General features: G+C 42.4%; 1 protein-coding gene across 1 annotated transcript in view; it reads right to left on the reverse strand.

Moving 5' to 3' along the window:
* The window catches only part of CFAP74 (cilia and flagella associated protein 74), a 1,328,338-nt gene that overhangs the window by 1,172,825 nt on the left and 127,938 nt on the right, over positions 1–27,575 (reverse strand). Inside the window, exon 6 of the mRNA XM_078642456.1 lies at positions 2,904–3,002. Coding sequence (XP_078498582.1) covers positions 2,904–3,002 — 99 coding nt within the window. The remainder of the gene's footprint in view (positions 1–2,903; positions 3,003–27,575) is intronic.

Here is a 27,575-nt window from a genome sequence, read left to right on the forward strand (position 1 = left end):
CCCCAATAAAGTGTTTTATGACATCACTGTAGGTATTTTTAGAATCACTTGGATCATTTTTCCTTTTCTTCTTTTTCTTTGAGCACTGCAACCTTAGCCCCTCCCGCTCATATACTGTCATCTGTTGGTGGAATGTTGTGGGTCCATCACTAGGCAGCCCTATGGATTGTTTCCGAGGCAGATCCTAGAGGACACCATTTACCAACACATACCCAGATGACGAGATTCCACTTATGAGTGGGCTGATGGGTATTCTTTTCCTCTCTTTGTGTATCTTCTCTTTTTTCTGTTTTCTTTGTTTTTTCCAGATTAACTGTGTAGTCTGGGTATGAAAAGAGGACACTATTAGGTCCCAATAGAGAGATTTGCTATTTTCTTTTCTCTCCCTCTGTATTTCTCAGACCTTCTGTACCTTCCGTGTGTTTTAGTGACTAGTTGGGGGACTAGGTACCAGTAGGTCTATAATAATTTCTCCCCTCGGACCCCCCCTTAACCTTTTGTTTCTCTGTTGCTCACATACGACCAATTCCTGAGAACACTTTACTACTGGTAATATTCAGTTACTAGTAGCCTGTCAAACAACTTTTGTTAAAAACAGAATACCATAAACACTGTTAATGCTGATGATTTTGTCATTGAAGTATAATCCTGGCTCTTGTCAACTGTAACAGTTCAACTAGCCATTGCGTCACCCAGCTCAAGTAACCCAAACACAGCTGAGACCGAGGTATGTCATCACTCAGGGTGTCCCTGTGCAATCTGTAGACCCATTTCTGTTCTAATCTGAGTAGTGAAATTGTTATATCATTTTTACTAGACTGCAGTTTCTCTAGTACAAACCAAGTGAAGTTATCCCGGTGGTGGCCTTTCCCGACAACGTGATGCATCATCTTAGTTTTTTTACACCTGAAAGTTCTCCTATGTTTGTTGATCCGTGTTTTCAGCTTCCTAGTTGTCATACCTATGTATTTCAGCCAGCAACTGCAGATGATATAGACAAGTTTTTAGTATATCAATTACTATGGTGTCTTCAAGCCCAAATCAATACTAGTTGTCTTCTTGAAAAACAGCGCACATTACAGTCTCCACATGGATAGTGTCCACTTACAGAGTATAAATCCCATAGGGTTTTCTGTCCCTGGGTTACAGGTTGTAAAGCGCAACATATCACCGGTGAGGGTATCGAGGCGGTGGGCCAATGGGCTTGGTCGTAAAGCCAGGTCTTGAGTCTCTGTCTGATGTCCGTCACCGTGGGTGAAGTTCGAAGGTGGAGTGAGAGAGCGTTCCAGGACTTAGCGGCGATGTGGGAGAAGGAGCGACCTCCACTAGAATAACACATTGAAGCTCCATGATCCTCCTTCTGTAGGCGAACCACATAATTAATCTATCCCTTCAGTGGGTAGCTGTTTCTAATCAGCTCCAGAGAATGTGGGCTCTATGCAATGCTGTATGAGATATTATTGTCTCTAGAACACCCCTATTTCTGCACATCCTATGCTTGTGCCTAGTTGCTTAATTTCCCAAGCTTGCGGTGCCATCCAGGAGGTTAAACAGTAACAGGGGACACATATTCTGTGCAGATTTGTGCATGGGTGTGTTTGGATGCACAGTAAGGCTATACTTATTGCCTTCGCTAACACTTTTTGTACGTCTACATATTGTGAGTTAAGTGGAATTTTTATTGCGTCGTTTTGTTCGCTCTACTTTAGAACAAGCAATAAGCTACTGGTAAAACCAAGCGCCAAACAGGCATAATAGCAAGCGTCTCTTGGCAGCCATTCAAACCATCAGCTCGCCTGTCTTATGTTGTAACGTTGCTGCACATGTAGTTAGTGTCAGACATTCAGCTCACTACAGTATAAGTGAGTTGTCCTATCGTGTGGTAGTCCCTGGATCTTACCTCTACGAATGCGATAACAAAGTTGGCAGGCGAAAAACAATATGTTGTTTGATGATCCTAATGCTGAACAAAAATGAACAGCAAATCTTGAAATATTTTACATTTCATCTGTTTGAGGACGGAATACAATACAGTGCTTCTTTAGAATGCAAGCCAAATACCAAACTCCATCAGCTAGCATGTGATTGGGAGGCTGTGTGTGTTGAGCCCATGACATATATCTGCACCTGGTCATGTCCTGGGTAACTCACCATTTGGTCAATGTTGGCTTATTGGCCACAATCCTTTGAATTCTCTTGTGATTGCACGTTTCCCAGAGAGAGATCGGGAATTAATATTAATATTACAGAGTTAGTGTCCATTCAGCCAGTGTCACATATCCTGGAACCGGAAGCACATCATCAAACTGAAAACTTTGCAGCTATGCCTGTATATGGCACTGCCCTGCTGGAGTCAGAGATGAAGGTAGAGGGGAAGGATGACAAAGAGGGCCACAACAAAACCTGCACGTGGCAATACCTGCCCAGTCACCGCCAGCAGTGACTGTGACGATGATAAAAGGGCAGCTTAGACTCCATCCCTATTGAATCAATGGTACACAATATGGCGAGGTCTTCTTCATGGTGTGATGATGTCTGTCCAATTGTAATGGTGTTTTTTGTAGAGAAGTATAAGTAGAAAGGAAAATAGCAGTCAAAAGACTAGCAATTACACCAGTGAAGAGATAAACTTATAGCTGTACAACGGGATGAGCAGTGCAAGGATAAAAACATTTGGACAGCACAAAGGCGAGGTGACAGAACTGGGACTGAAATACTTATTTTTGAACAGTACCTGTACATACAAACAAATGGCATCATTGTCCCTTTCCGGGAATCCAGTGTTAAGTACAGTTTTCATTTAAAATCATTTGCTCTGGATTAAGCCATCGGAGAGAGCCGCAGTGCATTGGTGCAATACATCACACCGCTCACAAGCACCCTGTGCTCTGCTTGGTACCTACATGTTGTCGGCTGCCTTCTCTGCTTCTATTTCCCGCTCCACGCTTCCACGCTGCTGCTCCAAAGAATCGATGCGATTCCGGCAGGCATTCAACTCCTCCCTGAAACCAAGAACACAGAGCGTGAATGTCACGTCAACCTTGTGGTGGAAACTGTCATCTTTTTATTGTGAGCTCGTGACATTTAACAGCCTTTAGTGACTTTTACTTAAAGGCATGCCCACTTTACATATCTATGCCTCAAAAGGAATTGTCTCTTGCAGTTAAATCACAGCTGCAGTTTTTAGCACCATGGTTCTCCTATTGTTGTTTACTTTGAAAGCAATAAAAAACATCCCTGCTAATATGTATGATCTGATGATTAAATGACCTGCTGAGCTGCCATGCACTCCCGTTACCCTCAGCATTAGCCTTCCTTTCAATAGATTAAAAAAATACCTGGTGTTAAGCTAACCAACCACAGCCCGAATACAACAAACCTAGTTTCTTGCCTCCCACTCAGATTATCATCACGTCATGTCCCCCCCACTCCCGTTCAAATATAAAAGAATTATACTTGGCCTCCTGCCTCCCACTCCAGAACCCTTTGAACCTCCCCTGCATTCGAAAACCACGCAGTAGCGGCTGCTCTCAATGCGGCGTGGCGGGGCGGGAGAGGGGTGGGGAGGGAGGACTAAAAAAAATAACTTACCACCTTCTCGCCGCTGTTCTCCTTTCTACTGAGGTTTCCTGACTCCCCTGCGGACAATCCCAGCGCTTCTCTTATGCTGTTATCAGCATGAGAGAAGCACTAGGATTGGCCTGAGCTGACTTGTTTTCCACTCCAAAGGGGACTGGGAACCTTCGCCCAGTAGCGTAGGAAGGGGGGTGCGGCGGGTGAGGGCCACCCCAGGTGTCATCACTGAGGGGGGTGACAAAATGGCAAAAATATGTGTTTTAAACATATATTTGTTCCATTTTGTCAATCCGGGGGTGACAAGTGTCATCGCTAAGGGAGGTGACAAAATGGCAAAAATATGTGTTTTAAACACATATTTTTGCCAATTTGTCAAGCCGGGGGTGACAAGAAATTTTCCGCACACCTACCTGACCTTGCTACGCCACTGCCTAAGCCTGCTATTCTCTCCACCCGGCAATGCAGCTCTGGTTGGGTAGATGTCAGTGCGCATGACGGTTTGGCTGTACTGTGACAGCCGGCCAAACCATCATGGCACTAAGTGCAGTGCCACCACTCCTCCTGTGACTGCCCTCCGTGATGGCCCCGCCCACAAGATGCAGCAGGAATGGAAAAATAAAACGATAATAAACACGTTTTATTATCGTTTTATTTTTCAAATTTTGAGGCCGCTGGCAGGGGAGGTAACGCTCCTCCACCATAGTGGAAGAGCCGCCACTGAACCGACGTGCTCTGCTGTTCATGGAGCAGAGAGCCAGCACTGTGCTGATAGGCTCTCTGCGAGATATAAAGTCCTTGTTGGCTTGGGCCAGCAGAGAACTATACTGAGGGGGAATCTAGTCGCTGCCACTGCCAGCGTGCAGCACACATTCTCCCACCTTCCGCGGGAGAAGGCTGGTTAGGTCACCAACCGCCATTCCATCTCCTTGCTCAGGTTTCTGGTGACCTGGGAGTGGTGGGCTAAACAGGCAAGGAGAGCACTTCCACTGTAGCACTATTGACAGGGAGAAACAACTTTTGTTTCCGACTATTGCTTCGTCATAGCAGTGAATATATAGAATTATAGATGGTAACAGTGAATTGCAGGGATGTTTCTCACAAAGGGGGTCTGAGTGACCTCAAACAGACGAATATATAGAATTATAGATGGTAACAGTGAATTGCAGGGATGTTTCTCACAAAGGGGGTCTGAGTGACCTCAAACAGACGAATATATAGAATTATAGATGGTAACAGTGAATTGCAGGGATGTTTCTCACAAAGGGGGTCTGAGTGACCTCAAACAGACGAATATATAGAATTATAGATGGTAACAGTGAATTGCAGGGATGTTTCTCACAAAGGGGGTCTGAGTGACCTCAAACAGACGAATATATAGAATTATAGATGGTAACAGTGAATTGCAGGGATGTTTCTCACAAAGGGGGTCTGAGTGACCTCAAACAGATGAATATATAAAATTATAGATGGTAACAGTGAATTGCAGGGATGTTTCTCAGAAAGGGGGTCTGAGTGACCTCAAACAGACGAATATATAGAATTATAGATGGTAACAGTGAATTGCAGGGATGTTTCTCACAAAGGGGGTCTGAGTGACCTCAAACAGATGAATATATAGAATTATAGATGGTAACAGTGAATTGCAGGGATGTTTCTCACAAAGGGGGTCTGAGTGACCTCAAACAGACGAATATATAGAATTATAGATGGTAACAGTGAATTGCAGGGATGTTTCTCACAAAGGGGGTCTGAGTGACCTCAAACAGACGAGCGCGAAGCTCGAGTTGTCTGTGATGTCACTCAGAACTCCGAGGTGAAAAACACCCTTGTAATTCACTTTTTACCCATCTATAATTAGAAGTTGTGTCTGGGCCCCCAAACCGTCTTTCCCTGCCTTCAACTACTGCACAGGGGCAGATAATAATGAGAGAGTTATACCTAACATGCCCTGTTCTCCCTGACATAAATGTGAAACATAAATATCGTACCTGCTATCCTTAACCAAACCCACAACCTTCTCTGCCTTCCTTCCACCTCCTGCAGCTGTGCTTTCTGCTTTCATTCAAAGCAGACAAGCAGAGCTGCGCCGACAGGCTCGCAGGGAGCCTTCTCACCTGGCCTGGAAGGCCTGTATGACATCACAACAGTTGATAACCTCAACTGCTGGGATGTCATGTCATCATAGCAAGGAGCTATGACTTTCAGAAACCGAAATAAATGATAGAGGCTCTCTAGGAGAGCCATATATAACAACAGGATAAAAGATCTGATTGTTACATATGGCTCTAATAGAGAGCCTCTATCTTTAATTTCAGTTTCTACAACTATTTATCAAAGGGAAAATAAACCACCTAGGCTCCCCTGAGGCAATCGCAACGCTGCAATGCCGCGTTTTGATTGGTCCGAGCACCGTGGTTCAGCGCTCAGATGGGTCCTGGGGGCCTGGGCATGTTCTCCACCCAGGCTGTAATGCAGCCTGGGTGGAGAACATGCAAAGTGCGCATGAATGTTTTGCCGGCCCTTAATGGCTGGCCAAACATTCATGCGCACTTCGGGAATTCAAACCACTCCTCCCCTGCTCTGTCAACAGAGCAGCCCCACCCCACCTGCAAAGCTGCCGCAACAAGGAAAAACTAAACTGATAATAACTTACAGTTATTATCATTTTTTTTTCTTTATTTATACTGCTTAAAAGCAGTGGGGCAACACTCCTCCGCCTTACAGAAGGAGCCACCACTGTGTGTTAGTGCTCCATTCCAATCTGCTGTAAACTCTTGTGCCCCCACTCTTTCCGTGTGTTGTACTTCTTATCCCCAAGTTTGATAGCCCCACAGGCTGCACTTTTAGCTTTTTTTTAAGTGTAAACCTTTGCCTGGTTCTCTCATCCCTCTCTTTGATTCTACTCTGCGTGCGTGTGTGTGTCCTCTTTGCATTGCTCCTAACTATCATTATTTTTCGTCAATTCATCTAAAGTAAGGGAACACTCTCCTCGTTTTTGCCTTGTCATTTTTTCTTGCACAAACACTCTTGAACAATCGCCTCCAAGCACAGACCTACTAAACACGCTTTTGGTGAATTTAATTTAAATGGTTCGGTCCGTATATATTGATACTTCCTGTAAAGTGTCTAGGAAAGATCTGTAATAAAAAATAATGGCTAGTAAAACAGATATTCAACAGGATTAATTAAGGAAGCTGTTAAAACGTAGGGGCTCGTAGATCCTCATTTTTTAATAACAGGTGTGTACCTGTCTGGTGCTGCACCTCGCAAATGGGATGCAAAAGCAAACAGCCACGATAGCAAGTACAGTGCCAGCCTGTTCCCCCTACAAAATACATCTGGGGTGTGCAAGATTGGGTAGTGATGAGAGCTGTGGACTCTCAGTATATGACGAGAAGCCACCCTAAAACTATATATATATATATATATATATATATATATATATATATATATATATATATATATATATATATATATATATATATATATATATATATATATATATATATATATATATATATATATATACATATATATACATATATATATATTCACTGAAAAAACCATAGGTTATAGACCATATATAGTTAGGAATTAGCATTTACAAAACCTTATTTTACTCACACAAAACCATTGAAATTCGCATATATAGTTAGTTGCACTAACTATATATCGCGCACCCGCAATCCACTGCTGATCATGTCACATATTACATCATTCATGACATGGTCAGTGACATCACTGATGACATCACTGATGACATCTCAAATGACATCACTGATGACAACATCCAGTGACTGTATGTTTCTGTAAAGTTAAAATATGTCTTACATATTGAAGAATGAGTGGATGTATAAGTGTCTGGATGAAGGATTTAGTAGGTGCATGACTGACTGTATGAGTGAGTGATTAAATGTGTCTCACTGAGTGCATGGGTTAGTGACTAAACTGTCTTAATTTGTGCATCATTATGTCTGTTGTTCTGTAAACTGCTGCATGTGTTGATCAGTAGCTATATGAGTAACTATACGGGTTATTGATTGGTTGCCCAAGTATTTGTATGGGAGGCTGAGTGTGTGTGTGGGTGGCTGGGAGGTGTATGACTCTGTGCATAGATGTGTGAGCAGTTGATTCACTAGATGTATGGGTTCAAAAGTGCATGTGGAAACAGCTGTATTGGCGGTTGACTGTGTGCATGAGTGTATTGGTGAGTGAATGGATATCTCAGTGCTACATGTCAAAGTAAGTACATATGTAAAACACAGTACATGTGAGAGTTGACATATATAAATAACTGTGCATAAGAGCCAGTGAATGTGTGAGTGGCTGTATGGATCATTGTGAACTTGTATCAGGGATTGTATAAGAGAGTAAATATGTGTTAGTATATGTTTGAATAAGTAAGGTGTGTATAACTGTATAGTTGAGGAAATGGAGGTGTGATTGATTCTTTGCATGACTGACTAGGTGTGTGAGTAACTCCATGGATGAGTGACAGTCTGTGAGTGTCTGTTTACACTGAGTGTATCTAAGGTTATATTAGAGTCTGAAGAGGTTCATCGTATTATCACATGAATGATGTCATCAGTGATGTGATCAGTAATGTCAAATGAGATGTCATCAGTGATGTCATCAGTGATGTCATTTGAGATGTCATCAGTGATGTCAGTGATGTCATTTGAGATGTCATCAGTGATGTCATTTGAGATGTCATTTGAGATGTCATCAGTGATGTCACTGACCATGTCATGAATGATGTAATATGTGACATGATCAGCAGTGGATTGCGGGTGCGCGATATATAGTTAGTGCAACTAACTATATATGCAAATTTCAATGGTTTTGTGTGAGTAAAATAAGGTTTTGTAAATGCTAATTCCTAACTATATATGGTCTATAACCTATGGTTTTTTCAGTGAATTTTCAAGGTTTTGTAAATGCTAATTCCTAACTATATATGGTCTATAACCTATGGTTTTTTCAGTGATATATATATATATAACATTTCTATGGCAAAATGAAACCCCTCATTTTGTTCCTTTTCAAATTAAATGTATTAAGTGTTACCACTTTATTCCAATCAAGATGACTTCAGGTGTGCCATACTTTTGTCATAAGTAAGACTGTTAGCGTTCTAGTTGTTCTTTAGAACACTCTGGGACATTCTGTCATTGGGCTATAGTTGGGGTACATCTGGCTGATATTTGGGCTACATTTGGGCTCTTTTGTCTCTGGTGGCCATCTTGGGAGACTGCATATCAGAATTTTTTTAATGAAATATAAGAGGATTTGAGAAGTCACTCAAAATGTGCCCTAATTTTTCTTTCTTCAGCACTAATCATAATTTCTATGGCAAAATGAACCCCCTCATTTTGTTCCTTTGCAAATTAAATGTTTTAAGTGTTAACACTTTATTCCAATCAAGATGACTTCAGGTGTGCCATACTTTTGTCATAAGTAAGACTGTCAGCGCTCTAGTTGTTCTTTAGAACACTCTGGGACATTCTGTCACTGGGCTATAGTTGGGCTACATCTGGCTGATATTTGGGCTACATTTGTTTTTTTTTGTCTCTGGTGGCCATCTTTGGGCTACATTGGGCTACATTGGGCTACATTTGGGCTCTAACATATATATAGCCCAATGTAGCCCAATATATATTTTTCAAAGTTAATTTTCGTAAAAACCACTGGAGCATATATCTTGAGACATAGCAAAGGCACATCGGGCTACCAGTCCCTACAATTTTGCCAAGTTTTGTGGAAATCCATTCAGCCGTTCGAGCTAAAAGTGAGTCCAACCGCCCTATGGAAAACTCAATGTTAAAAACACATTTTGGGACCCCCCTTTTTTCACGGCCCCCGCTTGACGAAACCCCCCCCCCAAACTTTCAGGGGACGCTCAGAAACAAAATGTGCCATTTTCCTGAAAATTTCAGCCAATTCCGTCCATCAACGCCAAAGTTATTCAACATAGAATTTTCAGAAATCCCTATTCAAAAAAATCCTAACTATATATACCTACTGGCGACTGCCAGTAGGTAATATATATATATATATATATATATATATATATATATATATATATATATATATATATATATATAATTCCGCAAAATGCCCTCAGCATTGAGAAGGCACACTCCATGCTCTGCCATCCAGCCTAATTGTGCTGTTTGCATGTTCAATCTCCGGCATTTGGTTACCTTTGCCGACGCGTTTCCGGGCTCGAGGCCCCTTCTTCCTGGGCATGAATAACAGACTCGAGACCTGCATTGTGTTGTTACTGGCTTTATTAAACCACATCCCCGCCTCTCGTGGCCATGTGATAGATTGAATGTTCCTCGGGGCATTATGGGGCATGTAGTTCACCCTCGAGCCCCGAAACGCGTCGGCAAAGGTAACCAAATGCCGGAGATTGAACATGCAAACAGCACAATTAGGCTGGATGGCAGAGCATGGAGTGTGCCTTCTCAATGCTGAGGGCATTTTGCGGAATTATATATATATATATATATATGATTAATGTTCCGCTTGCAGTCTACAAATGCATTAGAAACGGACGCAGACCCAGATTCATGTGCAGATACGTGTTTAATCCATTTCGCCCTGCACCACCGCCATGACGCGTGATATATATATATTATTATTTTTTTTCGCCAGTAGGAAGTTAGAGTTAGGACATAGTTTCCATAGGAAAAGCTTTTTTTAGCTTGCTTATAACTTAGGGGCCAGTTGACGAATCTTCACGAAATCTTCTTAAAAAAGTGTCCTACTGTATCTAGTTCTACATGGAATGTTTCGAGGTGATCTGTCAAGCAGGGTTCGAGAAAAAGATGGAGTCAAAAAATGTGCGTTTCTTATGCTATTTCCTATAGGGATACAGCCCGAACTGCTGGACTAAATTACACCAAATTTGGCAGAAAGCTAGTTCGTGGTCCACTAAGAGCTATTTTTGTGATTTGGTGTAAATCCGTTCAGTAGTTTTTGAATTATGAAAGAAAAAACACATTAGTATATCTAGGGATGCAGCTTCACCACTGATCTGACAAATCTCATGCTGATATCTGATTGGCTGCCAACACTTCAACCAGGAAGTGTTGGCAGCTATTTTGGGACTCGGACTCGGACTCCGCCGGATTAAAAATAAAAACAGTTGAAAAAATGAGAATGGGGCAGGGTAGGAATAGGCCTGGTGGTGGGACCCCACAGGGACCCCGCCATGAACCAAAAACATTTTGTTTTAATTTTGCTGCCAAATCTCGGTGTCTACTGCAAATTCGTGGCATAATTGAGAAAAAAAACAAGTGCGGTCTCCCGCACTTGTTTAAACATCGGCCCCCTGGTGAGCCAGGTCCTGGGGGCAAAAACTACTATTTATATTGTCACACTGTGACTGTAAGTGAAAAAGCAATATAGTTTGTGTAGTTAACAAAAATTTGCTAAGTAGGTTGGTCATGGAAATGGTGCATTCCCACATATTTTGAAAAGCAAAAGGTCCCTACTAACAAGGCATAATTCATTAACACAGGCTATGCCTAGGCCACGATATGGCAATTATAATTTAGCACAAAGAGCCTCAAGAACAAATCAGAATTAAAAATTATACACTCAGACAAAATAGCATTTGAAAATTTGCACAGTACGTATGTCAGTGGGGTTGCTGGTCGAACCTGTAGCGGAGCGGGTTGATGGTCTAAACCTGCAGTTTACCGACGTTTCAGACTTCCTGGTGCTTTTCCTTTGTTGCTGGGCAGGAGCCCTTCATCTGCTGCATCGCGCTTTGAGCGTGCTGGGACCTGGTCTGCTGTTCCCCCCCCGCCGCCGCCAGTCACATCAAGCGGCCGCAGAGCGGGGGGACTACAAGCCCCACAATTCCTGGTGGTTTCTCCCCGCGCACCCACACCGACTCCCGCGCCTGGAGGCGCTAAAACATTGCGGCTCCCTCGGTGGAGCGGGTTGCTGGTCGAACCTGTAGCGGAGCGGGTTGATGGTCAAAACCTGCAGCTTACCGACGTTTCAGACTTCCTGGTGCTTTTCCTTTGTTGCTGGGCAGGAGCCCTTCATCTGCTGCATCGCGCTGTGAGCGCGCTGGGACCTGGTCTGCTGTTCCCCCCCACCGCCGCCAGTCACATCAAGCGGCCGCAGAGCGGGGGGACTACAAGCCCCACAATTCCTGGTGGTTTCTCCCCGCCCACCCACGCCGACTCCCGCGCCTGGAGGCGCTAAAACATCGTGGCTTCCTCCGCGTCGCGGGACGCGCGCGGGCGGCGCCGGGCTAAGCTCGGGCAAAAGGCAGGCCGTCTGTGGCCGTCCGGGGCTGGACAGGGCTGTGCTGTGCCACCCCCTTTTTTTTATGCCAACTGTTGAGGAACATTCTGATCTTTGAAGTAAGAACAGTCTAGGGTTGAACTCAACTCCTAAGAGAACAATTTCTATTTTTCTTTGCGTTATTCTGTTGTTTGGATATTGTTTAGAAATGACCACGAAATTAGGTTTGGGCGGGAAATTGCTAGCGGGGGGTTCATCTTCTTCTTTTAACCCCTTCCATGCGGCCACGATTCCCCTGCTGTGCTGTAAACACACGAACAGGGCGGGGCCGTGACGAACCCCAGCCGTCATCAGCACACGAGTGCATGACGGCTGGGGTTCGTCATCAACATGCAAGGGGTTAAAGGAACCCTAGATAATTACATTACAAGGGCCGTTTCAGTTGTAGATCGTGAAATTGAGCAGGCTGAACGGCGTATATCCTCAGAGTGGCAAAATAAACGTTCCTCCTTTGGCGTTATACAGACAGCAGTGTCCCCATCTCAGAAATGTCACAGCACTGATCAACTAACTGATATTGGTATCCCTCGCCAGCTACAAGAGCTATCTGAATGTCCGGTTAGTTTGGGGGCTAGTAATCCTATTAATATAACAATTGAATCCCCAATGGACAGTTCTTTGGAGGAGCAACTAACAGCGCCAGGGCCAGCCCTCTCATTAAAAAGAAAGCGAGGCCGAAATAAACAAAAAGGTTCCAGAGCAAAAATCCATAAATCTGTAATAACCACTAAAATCTCTAGAGCCGATCCACAAAGTAAATCTGAACTAGGTCCCTTGACCTTGCCTCCGCTGGAAAATCTGATGAGAAATATAGAGCAACTGGTGAAATCTCTGCTGTTGCTTCTTGTAGAGAGGGTTAAGAGGATAGCAGACCAACTTGGGTCAATTCAAGCCACGGGTATTTCAAATACGAATTTACTCAGAGAATTGTCAACAATCAGGTATCCTTTGAACATCCCCGCCCTTGTGGAAAATCATAAACCTAGCGACTGTCCAATTAGGGGTAAGCCCTCACCAAATGTTCATGACAATTTTTCGATCACATTTTTCGACAGTCGTGGGACGCGCGCGGGCGGCGCAGGGCTAAGCTCGGGCAAAAGGCAGGCCGTCTGTGGCCGTCCGGGGCTGGACAGGGCTGTGCTGGGCCACCCCCTTTTTTTTCTGCCACCTGTTGAGGAACATTCTGATCTTTGTAGTGTAGTTCCTATTATCCCAATAGGCTCTGCGCATTGGAATAATATCTTCAATAGTATAGATCTAGGGCAGAGGTTAACTAGGTCTTCTACTGACGATATTAGACTTAAAGTTTTTGGTTTTGCCAGCTAGCTCAGAGTTCACTAGAAACTTTCTCGAATAGACAAGGAGGAGTTTAACTTCCCTGGATAGACAAGAAGGGATTTAGTTTCTGACAACCATAGAACATGACAACTTTGCTCTCCCCCAATCAAGAGTGTATCTCTAGAGTCGTGTGAAAACAAAAGACAACATATTTTACTCAGTCAGTACGTGCATTCTTAGTTTCACCAGTTTGTAGAGAAAAGGAAGAGACGGGCGTGTTCAATAAAAGATGTTATTTATTGATAAGTCTCTTTTCTCGTACAAGAGAAATGAATCGATATTATTGCGATACTTATGGTTAAGTAAAGTGCATACAATAAAAGCAGAAGTATAAAATAATACTGCAGAAGCATTGATATGGTTTCTAAGCCATATGATAGTTAAAATTGATAAAATAGATACATACATATATACATTTGACTAACCGTACTCAACTGGTGCTTCTAACCACGCCTACCCCAGTGTACCTGACCTAAGCCTAATACATGGGCGGGAGTAGATAAGTAGCAGTTTAAGTTAAGTTTGTTTTGCCAAGTGACTGACTCAAGAATTCTCTGCAAGGGGTTGTTCAGTTCTGTACCTGAGATCTAGAATGGTTGAGGGCTGGTATCTCTCGTCTCTGGTCTTGATATTCCAGCTGCCTGCGAGGGCTGCTTGGAAGCGCCGGAGCTGGATTTCTCGGCAGGAGAAAAGCAGCGTCTCGTTCTCAGCGCATCAGGAAGGCGGGGCAGCGCGTGTGGGCTTCGCTCTCTGCTGGGCTCCTCAGCGCGTCTCGCTGCTCCGATCTTGTCACCACCGCGTGTGTTTGCTTAAGGCAATGTCGGTAATATTTATACCTGTAAGGTGTCGAGATTGACGTAAGGATGGACATGGATACGTCAATAAGGATGTCATACGAACGGGCTTGTTCGCACATTCTTTTGCTGAAGTTCTCGGTGAAATCAAAACAATGGCCGCAGGGATTTTCCCAGGTTGTCATAGGTTTGATTTGTTTTGAGAACTCCGTATGCCTTATCAGGGGCAGGAGGAATAGTGCTTGTCTAATTAGATGGCATGCGTTATTACCTAATCAGATAACACGTTTCTGTGCCGTGGTGTGGCTTAATCAGATAACGGTTTTGCACCGTGGGTCGGCTGCTAGTTAAGTATTAACCAGAACAGGGCCGGGAATAGGGGAATCGATACAGAACCTATAGGAATACATCACACCCACTCCACGCTGACTATGTCCATATTTACAAGATCTAGGCATAGAAAATACACTAGTAGAGCATGTGTATACCGTACCACCCCAAAATACATCCATATGCATTTTGAAACATGAAATATACGAAACGATATATATATACATTATATGCACTCAAGCAGTATATTAATGCTAAATATCACGCATATTCATACATCATAACTAATAAAATATGAAAATTACACATGAAATGGCTCTTAAGACAGAAGAAAAAAAATGCGAGACCATTTCATCACAATATAAAATATTTATGAACAGGCTAGAGGGCGGCTAATGATTCTAAAGTTCCTAAAATAGAAATATAGTTCTCTAAGAATAGTCTCTACTTTAAGCAGAAGATGAGTGTCCCGAAAAATTGTAAATAATTTTTGGGGCCGCTGAAAAATAATGTTCCGCTGTCCGTAAACTGGAGAAATTGTTCACGATACTTTATTATCAAAGTTGAAGGCCAAATTCATGGTGTTGGGAACGCCGTGTGCTAGCCTCCTCAAAAGCCATTATTTCTGCTCTGGTGAGAACATCATATCATTTAGACTCTCGAAAAAGCTGTCAACAGCTTCCTGTGAAAGTTCCATTAACTCGGAAAAAGATGTTACCATGCATTCGTGAGCATGATTGCCTTCATTGATGTTTGGATCAGCATAGCTGACAGAAGGTCGTACCTGATCGATGCTGCTTTCATCTTGAACCTCACTACCCCTTAATCGTAGTGGTGAAGTCTCCACGAATGCCGTCATCAGGATTGGTAGCCGCTGGGGACAGCACAATGCATGAGCCGTGACCAGACCCAACAAAGTTTCTGCATCCATTGGCGCATCCGATTGTAGCGTCAGACAGGTGTCCAACACGCATTCTTCTCCGCATAGCAAGCACCTTAATACAGGTAAAACACAGCTTTGCCACATTGGTCTAAATGAAAGAAACCAAGTCATGTTCAGGTCTCTAAGCCGGGATAGTCCAAGGATTTTAGATATCTGGTCCCGGTATCCAATGGCTAGGATTGTTTCTTCCCTTGTCGCAGGTGTTTTGTCTGTGACACGGTTTGCCATAGCGAAATAACAGGATCAAAAATAGGATTCCTGCCACTAGTCCCAAAAGGAGAGGAAGTCCACCAAAGACGGAATGGACAAAGTCTGGAAAAATACCCAGAATGGCTTTAAATGGTGTTAAAGCCCCCGAAAACACTGTCTTAAATACATTTGAGACTCCACTGGTATCAGAAATATTTAAGATTTCGTTCAGGATTTCTGCGAAATGTATGGGGGAATTAGTTGATAACAATGAATGAATCTCTGCCGTTGTTCTTGCAACTTGGAGATCATACGTTTCTTTTGATGACGTGAGCCTGGTCGGCGTCTGAAGGAGCACTGTTTTCATTCTGCTTAAAGTATCGACTCTAATGGAAGAAATTTTCAAATTCGGCCATAACCTTGCCTCCCTGTCTGGCATTGCGCTGGGGAACAATACTCGTTCACAGCACATGACCTTCGCAGTCGTACTTATGAGATAAGCTACTCCGGGCACCAAGCTACAACATCTGCGGTCTACGATTATAATGTAACTCCCGTTCGATAGTCTCCTAAAGAATGGTTCTATTTGTGTCGCAGGTGTGCCTAGCTGGTGACATGAAAGGTTATTTGAGGACCCTTCACAGGCTCCGTGTAAACTAATACCATTACACAGAAGTGTACCGCTCAGTGACATGGCACAATTATTGCCACTAAGAAACACTTTCCGGCCTTTATTACTGACACAAGCATGTGAATAGGGCAAGTTCCATGTTGACTTAATGTACCCTTTACCCAATTTTTCGTACATGCCAGCCTGTATATATTTTTGGCAGTATTGAAACCTGAAAGTAGATATTGGAATATTAATTATTCCATGTATTATCCACTCACTGACAGGTCGTTCTGACATTGTCAATGGTAATCTCTCGAGTTTCTCAATGCTCAGGATTGTATAATCAGCACCCTTCTGTGCCATACTGATTTGTTTATCAGTAAGGCTAAAGATATTGAACAGTGACGTTGTGTTGATTAAACGCCAAGGCACATAGCCTGAACGCAGATTTTGTAACGTCCAGCCAAGTTGTACAATAGAACGCAATTGGGACTGACCGTGTTGTAACAACAGTAAGTCTTGCGATATTATGTCGATTGCTGAAGACACAATGCTGCCCAAAGAGTATATTCTGGAGGACAGAGTCATTAACCCATTGTCCACTACAGAAAGTGATTTTTCCAAATTAATACGGTCAATTTCCCGTATTCTCTCTGATGTTTCAATTTGAGTTATTTTCCAGGCTTCGTTATAAGCTGCATATACAGAGGCTGCTATGAAGCGTTTTTGACGCTGTTTGCGTGGTCCCATAATGAAATCACGCAAGTCAGCACCATCAGTAAGTAAAGTTAGGTGTTGCTTAATTTCTGCCAGTGTGGATGTTTGTAGCCATTGAAGGCAGAGCTTGCCCACACTGTACGTGGTAATTATCCCTGGGTGTTGTCTTTGGGAATATCTAGGGTCTGGCCTGGTCAATTTGAACCCCTGGATTTTGTTCAGGAATCTGTCTTGACAGTTATTAGTATCTGTGGGCCAGATCAACCACTTTTTCCAATCTGGATGTGTTCTGTTTTGGCTTAATATATGGTTTACGTCTATCTCCTCATCTGTCGAGCTATTACTGTTTATCGTTGGCTTTGGAATAGACGGTTTGTTTAAATCTTTGATTTTGGCTAGGCCAAGACAGGTAGTTTGTTGAATAGTGTCATTCAAAAATATCATTTGTTCTGGGATCATGCAGGCTCTAAACAATGATCCTATACCTTGTACTTGCCATTCCTTTGTACCCCAAACACTTTTTACTTCAACATTTTTGTCCCAGTATTCAAAACCAAACGTACTCATTTGTTCAAAAAACGAGTCTGAATATATCAATTTAGTGTTTGTAAGCATGGTTTTTGTACCTGTCTTGTTTGATAATTTGAAATAAAACGTTTCTGCATTACTTGTGTTGAACCCTGAAAAATATGAATATTTGTCATAAAAAGTTCTTGAGCTACCTTTTAGAGGGGTTGCACAGTGATCCCATTGATTATAATTTAAAACATTTCTAGGTTGTGCAGATTTATGCAGATAATGATTACTATTATGATTATAGCAGAACATGTTATCATAATTCGACGAACCCTGCAAATAATCATGTTTTGTAAATTTAGCAGACATCACTAGGTCAGACATCATATTATTAATGCTTTCAACGTCCCAATCATCAGCAACTGAGCTTGGTTTTACAAAGTCACTCAATGAGATCTTGATTTGATGTGGATACTTCAGGATTTCAACCGGACCATAGATTTCATAATCAGTATTGTCCCATGCTACCCCACCGGGTATAGGATTGGCTGTGAAGTTGACTGAAGAAAGTTCTCTTTTCTCGACGTGTGAAGACGTGTGTGGTTTGAGGACCAAGTTGATTTTCTGGCTTGCTGTGTCCATTTTAGCATATTTTCCCTCAATGAAGTGTCCCAAACATAGTATCATGATGAGCCAAAGTATGAGGATAAGTGCACCTAAGGCCACTCAGAATTCAATCCATGGAGAAATCAGATAGGTTTCTTTCAGTTGTTGAAAAAGTTCCTTAGCTTTGTCTTTAAAGGTTTTTGTTGATGTTTGTTCCTTTGATTCACTCAGGTTTTCAGATGAATCGCTGAAGTTGATGAAGTAACCGGATGCCGTTCTGTCTATTGTTCCAATAGTTTCAGGATTGATATTTGCTTTATCCGTGTGTTTTGTTGCAGCAGCATAGTCATTTATTACTTCATTGTAGATTGGTGTGTCTTTGCTAAATGTTTTTATTTGGGTTTGTAGAGGTTTAAGTTCCATAGCATTGTTGCATAGACCTTGTTGTTGTTCTTTTGGCATTTCAAACGTGAGTAGCCTCTTAGATTGAACCTCTGTGTTTGTAGCAAACCTTGGTGTTCTACTACTTATCGGGAGTCCACTTGGCCTACTGTTTGTTATCGGCCACATGATTGTGGTTTAACCAGGTCGATGGATACAACTCGGTTCTCCTTTTTACCAGCAAGGGGCGGTAGTACTACTGATCTTGTCCCGTTGATAGACAAGACAGGAACTGCTTTTCTGTAAGAAGGCCCAAATTCCTTCTTTACCGCAATCTTTTCTCTGACTAGATCCCCGACTTTTGGAATCCAGACAGTTCTTGCTGGGACAGGTGGTTTTTCTTCAGTGGTCGTTGGCTGTTGTTTCAATGTTATGTTGCTCAGGTCTTTCCTTGTTTCGTTTAAGTCCTGTAAAATAGCCAAACGATCTTTGATATCAAAGCTTTTTTCTTTAACCACTGAAGTCTGACTGTCAAGATCTAAGACCATCATTCTAGTTCCAAACAATAGTTCGTACGGACTGAATCCCCTCAGGGAATTTCTTGGCAGGTTATTTAGACTACGTTGGACACTTATTAGATGTTTGACCCACCCAGCTCCCGAACCTAATACCTTCGCTGTTATAGATTGCTTTATGCCTTTGGTTTTTTCTTTACACCATCCCGTTCCCTCAGGTAGGAAGTGAGAAGAGTCCCGCTATGCTATGCTCATTTGGCAATGTTTTTCATACGCTTTAGGGCAAGAAGAAAAAACATTCAGCCAAACGTAGTATGCTTCTAGCGTATATGCCATTATAGACTCGCAAATCTTTTTCTAACAGTCCAGACGTCAGCCGAGTGCTGGGGTCTACATCACAAGTGGAAACTAGTCTTTATATGTTAATTGGACGCTTTAGTTTTTATTGTTGATCAATTCTGGAGTGAACCGCCATGCTAATATACCGTTTCTCTCGCCACTGCGATCTCTATTGCAGTCTGGGCAGTTCTTTACAAAGATGTGATGATGCAGGCTCATACCTGGCCACCAGTACACTGATTGTAATTCTTCCAGAGAATCTTTTTGTTTAAGGTGTCTGAGACCCTTACCCATATGTGCGTCTGCTATTAACAAACCTCTCCTGTCCATGTTTGGAATCACTCTGTCCCCCACTCCAGGGATTCGAGCAAAAGGAACGGAGTTTGCATCGATTATGTATGTATAATTGAGTGGATAGTTGATCGGTAGTGCTGAGCAGTCGCCTTTTGATGACGTTTTCACCGCCAGCATAGTTTCACCGTCAATGTGTTTTACTGTACGCTTTTTCTTGACTACGGAAGCCGATTCAGTTGCTGCCCTTGTGGCTTTCTCAGCCAATGAATTCCCTCCAACGTGAACGCCATCACGCTGATGACTCACTGAATGTATCACGTGAGTTTTTGGTAGTTCTTTCTGTAAAAGAGCTACTTGTTCCCAAAGCACTTTTTGCTTTATTGTTGCACCTGTGTCATCTTTGTAACCGTTTTGAATCCATTTCTGTAAATCGTTATTGTATGATTTGACGCAGTAATACGAATCGCACACAATAAGTGTCGGGAATTCGCGATCGGCATTATCTAGCGCCATTTTTAACGCTATTATTTCAGTTTGTTGTTCTGAATTATTTTCCACTGAGTGTGTTTTTGTAAGTAGAGGTCTTAATTTACCTCCGCGCCACACTTCTTTTACAATTTCGCATGTGGCCTTGTAAGCCAGCTCTCCCCAAACTGAGGGTTGAGCATGCCCGTCTGTATGTATTACACAGGCGTACTGTCGTAAAGGCAGAATGTCGATTGGCAGAGGGTATTTTATTTCATATTCTAGATATTTTAATTCCTTTAATTCTGGATCAAAGTAGTATTTTACTTTGTCCGTTGCAATTGAATTCACCCATTGTATCCATACTGGATTCAACGTTGTTGTTGGTAAATTACATGGGGTTGTTAATGCCTCAAAGGCTGACTCCGCTGTTCTGACTGTGATACGTCTACCATCAGCGTTGTCTTTTTCTCTTGCTATAGCCGTTTGAACTGCATGAACAATGTTTTCTTTACTACTGAATTTCTTTTCAGCTTCTGTGTACAAGTGTGATTTGTATGCAATTGGTACCTTTTCTCTCTCATTAGAGGTCAGGTATGTGAATCCGCATCTTCCTGGGATGACTCGAATCACAAGATTGCGTGAGTTATCACGTGTTTCTAATTTTGTTTTAATTAGCATGTCTGTTTGTAAAGATCTCAAAATTTCTGTGTGTTTTTGAGTCCAATTGATTCTTTTAAAATCTGGTTTTATTAGATCATAAAGGGGTTTGATCCTTTCTGCGTAATTTGCAATGTATGTTCTTCCGAAATTTAGGAAGCCTAGAATTGATTGTAAGTTTTTTTTAGTGTTCTAGGAGCTTGGAGTACTGCACATTTCTCTAGGAAGTTGTCAGCCAGGCTTTTGCCTTCACTTGATAATTCATATCCTAAAAACAGGACTGATAGATGGGCAATTCTTGATTTTTTAAAGTTGAATTTGTAACCCTCTGCTGCGAACCCAAGTATTATGGTGTTCACTCTCTTCAAGTGAGTATCCAAGTCATCATCTGTTAGGTAAATGTCGTCGACATATGATAATGCCTCGTCATCGTATGCTTGTAGTAATTCTGTTACTCTCTTTGAGAATAATCCTGGGCTATTCTTGTGCCCCTGGGGTAAACGGCAGAAACTTTTTTGTGAGCCATTTACCGAGAACGCAGTCAAATATCTGCTGTCTGGTGCTATATTTTGACAAAAGAATCCATTAGAGATGTCTAATGTTGTTTTGTATTTTTTGCGTACTATGTTATTCATTAGTGCAGCACTATGTGAGTTTTGCACTGCAAAAGTTTTGCAACATGAGTTGAGGTGTCTGTAATCCAAAACTAGACGATATGAGTTGTCTGGTTGGGAGACAGGAAACAAAGGATTGTTCATTTGTGAGGTGCAAGTTTCAATCACCCCCTGGTATTCAAGTTGATCTAGGATCTCTTTTACCTGTTTTTTAGCTTCTTGCTTAATTGGGTACTGCCTCTGTGCAGTAGGTTGTGATTTTAACTGGATTTTGTGAGGAGGAGAGTCCTCATCCCATTCTACATGATTTTTATATAAAGCAGGAGCTTGAGCTACTGCCCACTTTCTAGCAAGTGTATATTTTTTATGAATTGGAATGTGATTTGAGAAGGCAGGCATAATTATTTCTTCGCCATGAGGGCACTCTCTGACGAACTCGGGTGGCCAGTCTTTTTCAGCTAGAAGGATGTCATAGCCCTGGGAGAGATTATCCCAAAATAGTCCCCTTATTTTTCTAGTCTTATCCCCCTCTATACGCAATGTAATTTCATATATTTTGTGAGGTTTGCTAATTCTGGTGTCTGCAGTTTCCACTTGAATATATTCATTCGTGTCCACTGTCTCCAGATGATTCATAAGGGCTTTGCGAGCTATGCTCACTTCTGCTGCGCTGTCTAGCATTGTCTGAGCCCATTCTCCGTTTTTCAGCTGTGTCCTCAGTATTCTCGGCATCTTTGATTACTTTAATACTGGCTACCTTCTTTTTTGGAAATTGTAACTTTTTATTCGGATGAGCAGGTTCCTTGTTTTTGGACTTGACGTGCTCTTCCCTGTGTTCTGATCGTCCTCTTCTTTCCGATTTCTGCGAGGAAGTCTGAAAAGATTGAGAGGGACGTGTATCATTATCTTGATATCTATCAGGTTTCTTTATATTATCCCTATTTCTAAGGTTGTATTTTTTCCCTGAGGGCTCACTTTGGGGAGACCTGCGTCCTTGGTTCGGAGATCTTTCTCTCCGCCGAGGAGACCTTCCTCTGGACTGGAATCTTTTTTCTTTAGGATTGGATTGTTTGTTTCCATCCCAGCTCTTTTTTTGAGTGTTTAAATTATTTTTAATAAATATCTTTTCAGGACTTTCAATCAGTTGAGGTTTTACCGGTATTCCACCCAGACTATCTCTTCCTAGTTCTTCATAGGATTTCTCTATGATTCTGGCAATTTCAGTTGGTTGGTCTGCTATATCTGTCTCTTTTAACCTTTGGCGGATCGCCACGTTTGCTGCTTCTCCCTTTATGTTGGCTAATAATATTGCAGAGACCTGCTTGAAATCTTTCAGTAGTTTCATACCCAGAGTTAAAGCAGGTTCTGGACCATATTCATCTTGAATTTGTTTTAGCACATCTGGTATTACTGACATGGATGGTACACCATGTGTTTTTGTGTATATGGAAGCAAAGACTGTACCCCAGGTGTCACAGTCCTCCACGTGTGGTGCGATTCCCATTGGAAAACAGATAGTCAGAATCCTGTGTTTTTCTACCGGGGTGGTGTCTGGAAACACCGCCTCTATTTGAGTGATTTTTTGTGCTAGCCAGAAAGGTATTTGTTCCCGTTTTGCGGGTACTTTACCCAGACAGGACTGTATGTTCTGTGGTGTAATTTTATTTGTGTTACCCTGATGAGGGTCAGCTGTGGAATTTTATTTGCTGGTTGGATTGTTGAAGTCCGCATTACATATTGGACTATTTGTCTATGTATTTTGATTAGTTGTTTTAGCTGTGCTAAAAGATCTGGTGCAGACATTTCTTCAATGTCTGGATGTGGTGTATATCCGGCCAGGACCGGCCACGTTGCTCCTGGTCTACCTAGTGGACCGAGCCTGGTGATGTGATTATTATGTTTTAGGGCGCCATTAAACAAGAGCAGGTGCTCTTGGAATTTGAGTGGTACTTCCACCTCCTCGAAAGGAGTGTAGGTATCCGGTGGTTCCTCTATTTTATAATAGTGGAACTCTTTTGTTACAGCGTTTGCTGCTGGAAAGTTTATCCATGAATAGAATACCTCTGTCTGCCGATATTCGTGTGCCTCAATTACGAATATGACTGTACCACCTCTCGATGTCAGTCCATTTTCTATAAGTTTTAAAGTTATAGATTTTCTTATGTTGACCGGGATGAGTTTTGCCTCCGGGTCATTTTGCAGCAGAGTATTGTCTGCTACTAGGAGTTCAGCTGCTATTCTAACTGTCTCCCTTTCTTCATCACTGTCTATCATTTTACCGACAGGAAGGTTATTCTGTTTGTTTGCAGATCAGGTTTCTATGGAAACAAAGATTAGATGCACAATATTTTGGAACAGTGTATCCTTCAACGTTGAATAAACCAAGAACCATACATAGGAGTCTCCTCCTGCGAGGTTTGGCGGATATGACCTTTTACCCACTCCAGACGTCTTTGGAGTATTATGGGAAAAAAGGGGTTCTGTGTGAAAAAGCACGACTGAGTTACTCTAATGTCTTGCGTTAGTTTTATCGCCTATCCAAACATTGGGCGCCATGTAGTGTAGTTCCTATTATCCCAATAGGCTCTGCGCATTGGAATAATATCTTCAATAGTATAGATCTAGGGCAGAGGTTAACTAGGTCTTCTACTGACGATATTAGACTTAAAGTTTTTGGTTTTGCCAGCTAGCTCAGAGTTCACTAGAAACTTTCTCGAATAGACAAGGAGGAGTTTAACTTCCCTGGATAGACAAGAAGGGATTTAGTTTCTGACAACCATAGAACATGACAACTTTGCTCTCCCCCAATCAAGAGTGTATCTCTAGAGTCGTGTGAAAACAAAAGACAACTTATTTTACTCAGTCAGTACGTGCATTCTTAGTTTCACCAGTTTGTAGAGAAAAGGAAGAGACGGGCGTGTTCAATAAAAGATGTTATTTATTGATCAGTCTCTTTTCTCGTACAAGAGAAATGAATCGATATTATTGCGATACTTATGGTTAAGTAAAGTGCATACAATAAAAGCAGAAGTATAAAATAATACTGCAGAAGCATTGATATGGTTTCTAAGCCATATGATAGTTAAAATTGATAAAATAGATACATACATATATACATTTGACTAACCGTACTCAACTGGTGCTTCTAACCACGCCTACCCCAGTGTACCTGACCTAAGCCTAATACGTGGGTGGGAGTAGATAAGTAGCAGTTTAAGTTAAGTTTGTTTTGCCAAGTGACTGACTCAAGAATTCTCTGCAAGGGGTTGTTCAGTTCTGTACCTGAGATCTAGAATGGTTGAGGGCTGGTATCTCTCGTCTCTGGTCTTGATATTCCAGCTGCCTGCGAGGGCTGCTTGGAAGCGCCAGAGCTGGATTTCTCGGCAGGAGAAAAGCAGCGTCTCGTTCTCAGCGCGTTAGGAAGGCGGGGCAGCGCGTGTGGGCTTCGCTCTCTGCTGGGCTCCTCAGCGCGTCTCGCTGCTCCGATCTTGTCACCACCGCGTGTGTTTGCTTAAGGCAATGTCGGTAATATTTATACCTGTAAGGTGTCGAGATTGACGTAAGGATGGACATGGATACGTCAATAAGGATGTCATACGAACGGGCTTGTTCGCACATTCTTTTGCTGAAGTTCTCGGTGAAATCAAAACAATGGCCGCAGGGATTTTCCCAGGTTGTCATAGGTTTGATTTGTTTTGAGAACTCCGTATGCCTTATCAGGGGCTGGAGGAATAGTGCTTGTCTAATTAGATGGCATGCGTTATTACCTAATCAGATAACACGTTTCTGTGCCGTGGTGTGGCTTAATCAGATAACGGTTTTGCACCGTGGGTCGGCTGCTAGTTAAGTATTAACCAGAACAGGGCCGGGAATAGGGGAATCGATACAGAACCTAGAGGAATACATCACAGGCAGGCCGTCTGTGGCCGTCCGGGGCTGGACAGGGCTGTGCTGGGCCACCCCCTTTTTTTTTCTGCCACCTGTTGAGGAACATTCTGATCTTTGAAGTAAGAACAGTCTAGGGTTAAACTCAACTCCTAAGAGAACAATTTCTATTTTTCTTTGCGTTATTCTGTTGTTTGGATATTGTTTAGAAATGACCACGAAATTAGGTTTGGGCGGGAAATTGCTAGCGGGGGGTTCATCTTCTTCTTTTAACCCCTTCCATGTGGCCACGATTCCCCTGCTGTGCTGTAAACACACGAACAGGGCGGGCCGTGACGAACCCCAGCCGTCATCAGCACACGAGTGCATGACGGCTGGGGTTCGTCATCAACATGCAAGGGGTTAAAGGAACCCTAGATAATTACATTACAAGGGCCGTTTCAGTTGTAGATCGTGAAATTGAGCAGGCTGAACGGTGTATATCCTCAGAGTGGCAGAATAAACGTTCCTCCTTTGGCGTTATACAGACAGCAGTGTCCCCATCTCAGAAATGTCACAGCACTGATCAACTAACTGATATTGGTATCCCTCGCCAGCTACAAGAGCTATCTGAATGTCCGGTTAGTTTGGGGGCTAGTAATCCTATTAATATAACAATTGAATCCCCAATGGACAGTTCTTTGGAGGAGCAACTAACAGCGCCAGGGCCAGCCCTCTCATTAAAAAGAAAGCGAGGCCGAAATAAACAAAAAGGTTCCAGAGCAAAAATCCATAAATCTGTAATAACCACTAAAATCTCTAGAGCCGATCCACAAAGTAAATCTGAGCTAGGTCCCTTGACCTTGCCTCCGCTGGAAAATCTGATGAGAAATATAGAGCAACTGGTGAAATCTCTGCTGTTGCTTCTTGTAGAGAGGGTTAAGAGGATAGCAGACCAACTTGGGTCAATTCAAGCCACGGGTATTTCAAATACGAATTTACTCAGAGAATTGTCAACAATCAGGTATCCTTTGAACATCCCCGCCCTTGTGGAAAATCATAAACCTAGCGACTGTCCAATTAGGGGTAAGCCCTCACCAAATGTTCATGACAATTTTTCGATCACTCAATCCCTTAATCCAGCCCCTGCTATTTTAAATCACAGGGAAACTTCAGCTTCAGAGCAAGTAAACAAGAGGGTCCAGGTACACGACAAACCTGGGGGGAGCCGGATGGCGGTTAAAAATCCTAGAGGTAACACGCAACAAATAGACCTTCCCCCAGAAGCCGAGCCATATGTTATAGTTCTAACTGGGGTTCCAGAGCTGGATCCAGGCAAATTCGAAAATTATCATAACCTGAAAATCAAGGTCATGCATTGGTTAAGAGTTAACAGGCCACTACCCTCAAATATTGATGGTGAAATTTTAAATGTTAGGAGACTATCATGGTTGGGACAAAGACCAAAGGATGTACCAGGGGACAGCATAATTATACATTTTAAGGACTATAAGGCAACAAACTTCATTAGAGATTGGTATTGCGATAGCTACGAGGGAGGTATATCTACTCGAACATTAAGCTATTTTTATCCAAAAGCCATGGTGGGAAATCAAAAGACAATGAATTCTAGGATCAACTCGGTCCCAACTTTTAATATTGCTACCTCTAACCGATTTGTGGCTCTCTCGAACTTGGAGGGGGTAGATTGACTTGTAGGTAAGCCTAGTGAGATCAAGAAGGAACACGAAATCTCAACTAATATAGGTGATGAGAACGAAGTTGCCCCCACTCTGGAAGATTTTCCTTATAGCACTCCTCTAGATAACAATTCTCAATCCCAAAATCAAGTTGGATGCCCAGTGGCGGACGTTTTTTTTAATCCATTACACAATTCCTTTTCTCCCGACCCTCCCCCTCCCCCTGCGACCCCTGTATTTCAAGCTCTCTTACCATCATCTATTCAATCAATGTGTTGCTTAAACCTCACTATGATCTATTGGAATGTAGCAGGGTTACGTACCAAAATCGACCAATATTCCTGGCTTGAATCAATTCGAAAACATAACATAGTATGCCTCCAGGAAACATGGTTGACTTCCCCCATCCATCTACAGGGTTACAAAACGTACAACTCAAACGCATGTCCCTCCTCTTCAGGTAGACCCAAAGGAGGATTAACAATTTATTTATCAAATGACCTCCCATTCAAGGATATATCTGAATTAAAGTCAGCTGAGAATTATCAAATACTTAGAATAACGGTGATTAAAGGGTCTACGTATTTCCTGGTTAACTTCTATAACAACTTGTCCTTACCTGAATTTGGAAATGTTTTAAATGAAATATCAGTTTTTTTAACGGAGCAGCGGATTAGATTTTCAACTTCCCCTTTTAATTTGATTTGGGGCGGTGATTTTAATATTCCTTTGTGTGTTGATTATAAAAATGTTAAGTGTGGTATTACAGACGAATGTGGGAGTCCATTAACCC

This window comes from Lissotriton helveticus, chromosome 5_1, assembly GCF_964261635.1.
Source record: "Lissotriton helveticus chromosome 5_1, aLisHel1.1, whole genome shotgun sequence".
Taxonomy (NCBI): Eukaryota; Metazoa; Chordata; class Amphibia; order Caudata; family Salamandridae; genus Lissotriton; species Lissotriton helveticus.